General features: G+C 50.7%; 3 protein-coding genes across 4 annotated transcripts in view; all 3 read left to right on the forward strand.

Annotated features, from left to right (window-relative positions):
- LOC306928033 (adenosine 5'-monophosphoramidase HINT1-like) overlaps positions 1–390 on the forward strand; it is a gene marked incomplete at both ends in the record, with an annotated part of 408 nt that extends 18 nt beyond the window's left edge. Inside the window, one exon of the mRNA XM_079507953.1 lies at positions 1–390. This exon is cut by the window's left edge and continues 18 nt beyond it. Coding sequence (XP_079364079.1) covers positions 1–390 — 390 coding nt within the window.
- kif21b (kinesin family member 21B) overlaps positions 1–9,968 on the forward strand; it is a 169,399-nt gene that overhangs the window by 80,130 nt on the left and 79,301 nt on the right. For both annotated transcript variants that reach the window (XM_079507108.1, XM_079507109.1), the window contains exons 5-11: positions 592–726; positions 1,120–1,314; positions 1,810–1,925; positions 2,610–2,805; positions 2,991–3,183; positions 3,698–3,761; positions 5,600–5,878. In XM_079507108.1, coding sequence (XP_079363234.1) covers positions 592–726; positions 1,120–1,314; positions 1,810–1,925; positions 2,610–2,805; positions 2,991–3,183; positions 3,698–3,761; positions 5,600–5,878 — 1,178 coding nt within the window. The remainder of the gene's footprint in view (positions 1–591; positions 727–1,119; positions 1,315–1,809; positions 1,926–2,609; positions 2,806–2,990; positions 3,184–3,697; positions 3,762–5,599; positions 5,879–9,968) is intronic.
- LOC306927394 (uncharacterized protein) lies at positions 8,176–9,117 on the forward strand (the record flags this gene model as incomplete). The annotated part of the gene is made up of 1 exon (XM_079507110.1): positions 8,176–9,117. The coding sequence occupies one exon, from the start codon at positions 8,176–8,178 to the stop codon at positions 9,115–9,117; it is 942 nt and encodes a 313-aa protein (XP_079363236.1).

Below are 9,968 nucleotides of genomic sequence, written 5' to 3' on the forward strand. Positions count from 1 at the left end.
AAAGCGCACGAGGCGTCCGCCGCCGCCGCCCTGCATCCGGGGGGCGGAGACACGATATTCGGGAAGATCATCCGCAAGGAGATTCCCGCCAAGATCCTGTACGAGGACGAGCAGTGCGTGGCGTTCCACGATGCGGCGCCCCAGGCGCCCACCCACTTCCTGGTGGTTCCCAGGAAGCCCCTGGCCCGGCTGTCCGAGGCTCAGGACGAATCAGACGCCGCCCTCCTGGGTCACATGATGCTGGTGGCGAAGAGGTGCGCGGAGAAGACGGGCCTTGTCAAGAAGGGTTACCGCCTGGTGGTCAACGACGGGCCGCACGGCGGACAGTCCGTCTACCACCTACACATCCATGTGCTGGGGGGGCGCCAGCTGGCCTGGCCCCCCGGCTGAGAAGAGCCCCGGGCTCCTTTGCCCAGCTTTGTCTGTGCGTGCGTACCACGGCGCAAAAAAAGGATGGAATACGGATGTGTATATTACAGGAAACTCTGTTAAACTTTCCAACAAACTCCGGTCCCCTGGCGGTCCCCTACCCCACTTTGAGAAGCGATGCTATAGCATGGACTCTAAACTATCCACGTCTCTCTCTTCCAGATGTTACAGTGTCTGAAGATAGGCGCTCTGTCGCGAACCACCGCCAGCACCCAGATGAACGCCCAGAGTTCCCGCTCACACGCCATCTTCACCATCTACCTCTGTCAGATGAGGGTGTGCCAGCAGTCTCCTCTGGTGAGTAGTACCATCCACCTCTGTCAGATGAGGGTGTGCCAGCAGTCTCCTCTGGTGAGTAGTACCATCCACCTCTGTCAGATGAGGGTGTGCCAGCAGTCTCCGCTGGTGAGTAGTACCATCTTCACCATCAGACGAGAGTGTGCCAGCAGCACTCCCATCTGAAAATATGTTGCTCCAGGAAGCAAATATTTGAGTTAAATACGTTTGCTCTGAAAGAATATACTGTAGATTGTGCCACATTTTCATGATTTAAAAAAAAAATAGCAGATCTACAAGCTCGTAGCGCGGCATTCGGTGCCGCGCTACGAGCTTGTAGATCTGCTATCTGCGGCTTGGGATAGGGAGGGAGAGCGATGAACTAAATAAAATGTCTCTCCCTGGTCTCTCTAGGAGAATGGAGGGTCAGTGAACGGGGAGGTGGTGAACAGCGTAGACTCCTCCTCCTCCTCCTCCATCGCCCAGCCAGAGTACGAGACTCTGATGGCCAAGTTCCACTTCGTGGACCTGGCGGGGTCCGAGAGGCTGAAGCGCACGGGGGCCACGGGTGAGAGGGCCCGGGAGGGCATCTCCATCAACTGTGGACTGGTGAGGACAAACACTAGAGGGCTCCATTTCCCTCACCGCTAAACCCCTTATCCCTAAACTTCTTTGCCTTTTTTTTTACTATTTTGAAAAACGTTTTAACCCATTTAGTTCAGTTTCTGAAAAACCTTATGTTTCTGTATCAGTGGTTCTCAATATTTCATGTCAAGGACCCCAAAAATTATATCTACTATGCCTCCGCCCCCCCATCTGAAAATATGTTGTTCCAGGGATCTCCCCACAAGCAAAGATTTGAGTTAAAATGTTCACTCTAATAATATATATTCAAAGAGCTTGTAGATCTGCTATTTTTAGCAGATCTAAGTATAACATAATGCTTTAAAACACCAAAAGGGGTTCCCGCGCAAAATGGGTTAAAATAGTTCAAATTGCTGATCTACAAGCTCACCACGTATCGATAGATCGGCTAGTTGAACTATTTTAAAATGTTTTAAAATGCGTGCGTGTGTGTGTGTGGGCGCGCGCGTGTGTGTGTAGCTGGCCCTGGGGAACGTGATCAGTGCTCTGGGGGACCAGGCCAAGAAAGGAGGACACGTCCCGTACAGAGACTCCAAGCTCACCCGCCTTCTACAGGACTCACTGGGAGGCAACAGGTACACACGCGCGCGCACACGCGCACGCACGCACACACACACACACACACACACACACACACACACACACACCCGTCTGCTGCAGGACTCACTGGGAGGCAACAGGTACACACACACACACACGCGCGCGCACACGCACACACACACACACACACACGCACGCACACGCACACGCACACGCACACGCACGCGCACACGCACATGCACACGCACACGCACACGCACACACACTGCTGCTTTTCTGCCTTTATTGAGATAGAGAGAGATAGAGAGAGAGAGAGAGAAGGGGAGAGACAGGCAGCAAAGATCATCATGAACGGGACTCGAACACGTGACACGCTGTCAGGCCCATAGCCTGTATGTGGCATGATGCGCCTGGACCGATAGGCCAGCGGGCGCCCCGTTCTACAACTTTTAATAAAGTTTCCAATCCCTCTCCTCTCCTCTCCTCTCCTCTCCTCTCCTCTCCTCTCCTCTCCTCTCCCCTCCCCTCCCCTCCCCTCTCCTCTCCTCTCCTCTCCTCTCCTCTCCCCTCCCCTCCCCTCCCCTCTCTCCTCTCCTCTCCTCTCCTCTCCTCTCCTCTCCTCTCCTCTCCTCTCCTCTCCTCTCCTCTCCTCTCCTCTCCTCTCCTCTCCTCTCCCCTCCCCTCCCCTCTCCCCTCTCCCCTCTCCTCCCCTCTCCCAGTCAAACGGTGATGATCGCCTGCGTCAGCCCGTCTGACCGTGACTTCATGGAGACGCTGAACACTCTGAAGTACGCCAACCGGGCCCGCAACATCAAGAACAAGGTGGTGGTGAACCAGGACAAGACCAGCCAGCAGATCAGCGCCCTGCGGGCCGAGATCGCCCGTCTTCAGATGGAGCTGATGGAGTATAAGGCGGTGAGTTGAGTGGCGCTGCGCAACGCAGTGTTGATTTCGTCGACTAAAACTAAGACGAAAAGTGTTCGTCGGCTACCTTTTCTCACTGACGAAAACTACATGGAAAATAAATGAAAACTAAGCTACAGTATGATGACTAAAACTAAGACTAAATATGTTGACAATTTCGTATATTGTGCGTGCAGGGGAAGCGCGTGGCGTGTGGCGAGGACGGCCAGCAGGGCTACAGCGACCTGTACCAGGAGAACGCCATGCTGCTGAGGGACAGCGACGCGCTGCGCCACCGCGTCAAGGCCATGCAGGAGACCATCGACCACCTCAACACGCGCCTCACGCACCTGCTGGCCAACGAGGTCAGCGCGCTGCTCGCCAAGTCAGGTGTGTATGATGTCGCCGCCACGGAGCGCTAATTGCTGCTTTGCACCTTTAAAGGTGTGTAGGGTTGTCCCTATTGGCTGAGATGTTGGATATTGTCCATCCATCCATCCATCTTCAACCGCTTATCCGTAGTCGGGTCACGGGGGCAACAGCTCCACCAGAGAGCTCCAGACTTCTTTTTACATCACCTAATCAACAGGAGTTAGACTTTAATATATTAGCGCCCCTCACTTCACACAAGTGTGATTTTTATAGAACACTTATGCCATTTCACACGATAGTACAATATCCAACATCACAGACAATATCCATGTCTATTATCATGATATAGATATAATATTGATAATATACTAACTATAGGGACAACCCTAATTCTAATGAATGATATGTTTTGACCAATCGATGTGTATTGGTCAGAGTATCCTCTATACCAAACAGACCATCGATGTCTTTCTCTCCGTGACGCTGTCTGTCTGTCCTTCTGTCTGTGACCTTTGACCTTTGACCCCACCAGGTGAAGGCAACGAGGAGATCGGAGCTCTGATCCAGAACTACATCCGCGAGGTGGAGGAACTCAGGTGAGTGTTTCCTTTATTTGAATCCTTTATTCACCCAGGTTAATAACCTGGTATAACCAGGTTATTCACCCAGGTTATTAACCTGGTTATACCAGGTTATTCACCCAGGTTAATAACCTGGTATAACCAGGTTATTAACCTGGTTATACCAGGTTATTCACCCAGGTTAATAACCTGGTATAACCAGGTTATTAACCTGGTTATACCAGGTTATTCACCCAGGTTATTAACCTGGTTATACCAGGTTATTCACCTGGTTATACCAGGTTATTCACCCAGGTTAGTAACCTGGTTATACCAGGTTATTCACCAAGGTTAGTAACCTGGTTATACCAGGTTACTAACCTGGTTATACAAGGTTATTCACCCAGGTTAGTAACCTGGTTATACCAGGTTATTCACCCAGGTTAGTAACCTGGTTATACCAGGTTATTCACCCAGGTTAGTAACCTGGTTATACCAGGTTATTCACCCAGGTTAGTAACCTGGTTATACCAGGTTATTCACCCAGGTTAGTAACCTGGTTTTACCAGGTTATTCACCCAGGTTAGTAACCTGGTTTTACCAGGTTATTCACCCAGGTTAGTAACCTGGTTATACCAGGTTATTCACCCAGGTTAGTAACCTGGTTATACCAGGTTATTCACCCAGGTTAGTAACCTGGTTATACCAGGTTATTCACCCAGGTTAGTAACCTGGTTTTACCAGGTTATTCACCCAGGTTAGTAACCTGGTTATACCAGGTTATTCACCCAGGTTAATAACCTGGTATAACCAGGTTAGTAACCTGGTTATACCAGGTTATTCACCCAGGTTATTAACCTGGTTATACCAGGTTATTCACCCAGGTTAGTAACCTGGTATAACCAGGTTATTCACCCAGGTTAGTAACCTGGTTATACCAGGTTATTCACCAGGTTAGTAGCTGAGCACAAGTGCTCCTTTTCAGCAACGCCCTGCACATAGTTGTTTTCGTCGACTAAAACTAAGACGAAAAATGTTCGTCGACTACCTTTTTCCACTGACGAAAACTGAACGGAAAGTACATGAAAACTAAGCTATGATGACTAAATGACTACTGAGACTAAATATGCTGACAATTTGTCAACAAATAAAAACTAGACTAAAATGTTAGGAAGGGACTAGTGGACAAGAGATCCCAGTATAAGTCATTTTACACTTGGTTGCATGCTGAAAATAGCAGATCTACAAACTCATCTGCTAGTTTCATTCCATTTTGTGGGCGTGTAGATCGGCTATTTTCAGTAATTTTGACGGCATCAAGGCTCGTCTAAACACATTTTAGTCGACTAAATCAACTGTAGGTTTAGTCGACTAAAACTAGACTAACACTAAAACATTCCAGGTGACTAAAATGTGACTAAAGCTAAATGAAAACTTCAAGAGAGACTATGACTAAAACTAAAATCAAAATGTGCTGCCAAAAGCAACCCCAGCCCAGTATAACCATCGTCCATCTCCTCCTCCTCCTCCTCCTTCTCCTCCTCCTCAGTATAACCATCGTCCATCTCCTCCTCCTCCTCCTCCTCCTCCCCCTCCTCCTCCTCCTCCTCCTCCTCCTCCTCCTCCTCCTCCTCAGTATAACCATCGTCCATCTCCTCCTCCTCCTCCTCCTCCTCCTCCTCCTTCTCCTCCTCCTCAGTATAACCATCGTCCATCTCCTCCTCCTCCTCCTCCTCCCCCTCCTCCTCCTCCTCCTCCTCCTCCTCCTCCTCAGTATAACCATCGTCCATCTCCTCCTCCTCCCCCTCCTCCTCCTCCTCCTCCTCCTCCTCCTCCTCCTCAGTATAACCATCGTCCATCTCCTCCTCCTTCAGGTCCAAACTCCTGGAGAGCGAAGCCATGAACGAGTCTCTGCGGCGCCATCTGTCCCGGCTCTCCTCTCGCTCCACGTTCACCTCCTCCTCCTCCTCTGCCTCCGCCGCCGCCGCCGTGGCTCTTAGCCCCGCCCCCGGTGGCCACACCCTGCTGGGCTCCTCCCCCTCTAACCCCGCCCCCCGGGGGTCCATGGAGGCGGAGATGACGGACGTGATCCGCCGCGCCAAGCTGGACATCGAGAGGCTGAAGAAGAAGGAGAGGAGACAGAGGAGGCTCAGGTAGGCATTTAGCAGACGCTTTTAATCCATTTTGACCTGAGGATGATTCTACAAAATGTCTTCTAGATCATGATAGTTTTCTGAAAAACCCTATGTTTCTGTCATTATGTCATTCTGGAGCCCCAGAATTATGTCATTATGTCATTATGTCATTCTGTCACCCTATGTTTCTGTCATTATGTCATTCTGGAGCCCCAGAATTATATGTAATTGGCCGTCCGTCCCCCCTAGATCTACAAGCAGATCTACAAGCTCATAGCACGCCACTCGGTGCCGCGCTATGAGCTTGTAGATCTGCTATTTTTCAACAGCTAAAGTATAACATAATGCTTAAAACACCAAAAGGGGTTCCTGCCCAGAATGGGTTAATCCAGAGCCACTTACATTGAGCAAGAACAAAAAACATGTCAATACATCAAATACATAAAGTAGTTATCATGAATCATACGTAAGCTAAGGACGTAACAGAGGAATATCTATATAATGAAACTATGCATATATACTATAATATGTGTTATGTCTACATAAAATGCTATCTAAGTTACATAAGTTGAGCCTGTAAGGTCGTCGGGGCTATGGCAAGTGCTACGGCAAGTGCTACGGGCCATGATGGAGTCTGAAGGGGAGGCATACTATACTCCGACAGAGCATTAGTTCGACATGCGTCCGCACCTCAGACTAGCGCCTGCTCCTGTGCTTACGGTTATGGTTAGGTTAGGGTTTGAGGTGGGTTGTCGTTTTTCGGACCAATGACTAGTCTAACTAAAGTACTGCACCCAGTCTGAAGAGGTGGGTTTTCAGACTACGGTGGGTTTTCAGACTACGGCGGAAGATTGGGAGTGAGGCTGCAGTTCTGATTATAATGGGAAGTGCATTCCATATTTTTGGAGCCTGAAGGAAGAAGAGTTTGTGACATGTGGAGCGTTGTCCCGGCGTTATTAGTGAGGGTACTTCCAGCTTCTCTGCGTTGGCTGATCTGAGTGCGCGGGATGGTTTTGTAGGGTTCGATCAGACTATGGGGGAGCCATCCATACCTTTGGTTGCTTTGAATGCCAGCATCAGAGTTTTGTATTTTGTGCGGGCAGCGACCGGGAGCCAATGGAGGGAGCGGTCATTTAGGGGGTCTTCAACATGGGGGTCCGGGGCCCCTTAAGGGGGTTCTCAGAGTTACTGCAGGGCTGCGCGGATCTTTGTGTGATAGGATTGGATAGAAATGAAACAGACTCCATGCAGTCACTTTCAGTTAGAGTTCAGTTAGAGTTCTGCAGAGGCTGAGGGTCTGTGACTGTGACCAGCTGATGGTCGTTGACGCTTCATTGATGCATCGAGGAAGGCAATTATGTTTCTGCACTGTCAAATAGGTCCACATCTATTCTAAGATAGCATCTTAAATAAATGTTGTGAAAATGTGTTGTGACTTTGATTGAAAAGTTTTAATACGAATAGTTCCAATATGGCATCTAAATGTAAGGTTGCAAACATGCTCATCGGTGTTGCGAGGATGAGGAGGTACCTGGAACAGATTCTTCCCCCCAAGGGGTACCTGGAACAGATTCTTCCCCCCAAGGGGTACCTGGAACAGATTCTTCCCCCCAAGGGGTACCTGGAACAGATTCTTCCCCCCAAGGGGTACCTGGGCCCAAGGGGTACCTGGGCTAAAACAGTTTGGGAACCCCTTCCCTAGCATCCCTATTCTGAGCAGAACTTGAGCCAAAAATAGCAGATTGTCTATTTTCGGCAAAGAGGTATACAGAGTGAACGGTCAAGTTTACTAGTGTAAGTATTTGCGGTTTGTGAGAATACGCATTGACATGCATCCAATTAACATGCACTGAAGCTAAATCTATGAAGAAGTTTAATCTACAACACAATTCGATAACTGTATGTGATTATATTGTAAGTATACTATACTCTATACTCTATACTATACTCTATACTATACTCTTTGACCATTTAACTTCTGTGCGGCCTCATGAGTTTCCTGCACTCTCTGCTTCTCAAAATGTATAATGGACGTCTTCGGGTCCATTCCATCCTCCAAATCTGGCCATGGATGATGTCATCGGCTAGACTCTTTCAGAGCCATTCATTAATAAGAGGCAGTATTTTCTTTTGCGCGAGTCAATTAAAGGGGCTTCATGGGGATTCTCCATATTTGGACACGGATGACGTCACTGGTCGTCTCCTGACGGGGGTCAGGCTGACCGATCTATAAGAGGACGTGAACACGTGTAGTGTTTATACCAGGATAAAGGAGGCGTCACATTTACGACCCGCATCCCAGACCGACATAAACGATGACCACCCAGTACAGCGTTCTGTTCAAGCAGGAGGCCGCCCATGATGACGCCATCTGGACGGCGGCGTGGGGAAAGACGAGCGCCTCCTCCGAGTCCATCGTCACAGGCTCTCTGGACGACACGGTCAGAGTGTGGACCTGGTCCGAAGGCGACAACAACCTGGAGCTCCGCTGGACCCTGGAGGGCCACCAGCTGGGCGTGGTCTCCGTGGACGTCAGCCCCGACGGCCGGCTGGCCGCCTCCAGCTCCCTGGACGCCCAGCTCCGCCTCTGGGACCTGGAGGCGGGCGGCGCCGAGGTGTGGGCGGTGGACGCCGGCCCCACGGACGCCTGGACCCTGGCCTTCTCCCCGGACGGCCGGCACCTGGCGGCCGGCAGCCACCGCGGAAAGGTCAACGTGTTCGCGGCGGCGAGCGGCGAGAAGGAGTACTCGCTGGACACCCGAGGAGGAGGAGGAGGAGGGAGGGGTTTCGTCATGGCCGTCGCCTACAGTCCTGACGGGAGGTACCTGGCCAGCGGCGCCATCGACGGCACGGTCACGCTGTTCGACGTGCCGACGGGGAAGCTCCTGCACACGCTGGAGGCTCACGCCAAGCCCGTGCGCTCGCTGGCCTTCTCACCCGACTCGCGCGTCCTCGTCACGGCCTCGGACGACGGCCTGGCCAAGATGTACGACGCCAAGCACGGCGGCCTGGCGGGCGCGCTGAGCGGCCACGCCTTCTGGGTCCTGAGCGTGTCCTTCTCGCCCGACGGAGAGCACCTAGTCTCGGGCTCGGCGGACAAGAGCGTGAAGGTGTGGGACGTGGCGACCAGGACGTGCGCCGACACCTTCTCCCAGCATCAGGACCAGGTGTGGAGCGTCGGGTACAACAGCACGGGCTCCAGGATCCTCTCTGTCGGAGAGGACCGGGCCATGTACGTCTACGACTGCCCTGTGTGACACACCGCCGCATCGCATCCTGTTGATTTCGTCGACTAATATACAATGGCAAAAAAAAGAATGTTCGCCGAAACTAAATGGAGACTAATTGAAAACTAAGCTATGATGACTAAAAACAAGACTAAATACAGTATATTGACAATTTTGTCAGCAAATTAAAAACTAGACTAAAATGTTAGGAAGGGACTAGAGATCCAGTATAAATAAGTAATTTCACACTTGGTTGCATGCTGCCTGCGACGCGCTGTGAGCATGTAAATCTGCTATTTTCAGCACCATTACGACGGCATCAAGGCCCGCCAAAATACATTTCAGTCGACTAAATCAACCAAAATCTTATGAAACTAAAAATCTAAATTTGCTGTCAAAATCAACACTAACACATACCCATCTTTCCCTAACCGATGATGCCACGTCGTCCTCGTGCATGTGCACACACACACACACACACACACACACACACACACACACACACACACACACACACACACACACACACACACACACACACACACATGCACTGCTTCTCCCCACTAGATTAAAAGGAATAACACGAGTGGATAAGAGCTTTAGGGGCAGGGAGGTGTCTGAGGAGAATTGGACCGCATCCAGCAGGTGTGTGTGTGTGTGTGTGTGTGTGTGTGTGTGTGTGTGTGTGTGTGTGTGTGTGTGTGTGTGTGTGTGTGGCGTGTGCGTGTGCGTGCGTGCGCACTAATGCTGGCATGGACCTCACAAACACTTGTAATTGACTTGGTCAGCGGGTTGTGTAAGAGAGACACGGTCGCACACACACACACACACACACACAGGCTAACATGCTGGTTCAACTTTAATGGGCCAGACCGGGGCTG

The sequence above is a fragment of the Electrona antarctica genome, assembly GCF_951216825.1.
Source record: "Electrona antarctica genome assembly, chromosome: 8".
Lineage (NCBI taxonomy): Eukaryota > Metazoa > Chordata > Actinopteri > Myctophiformes > Myctophidae > Electrona > Electrona antarctica.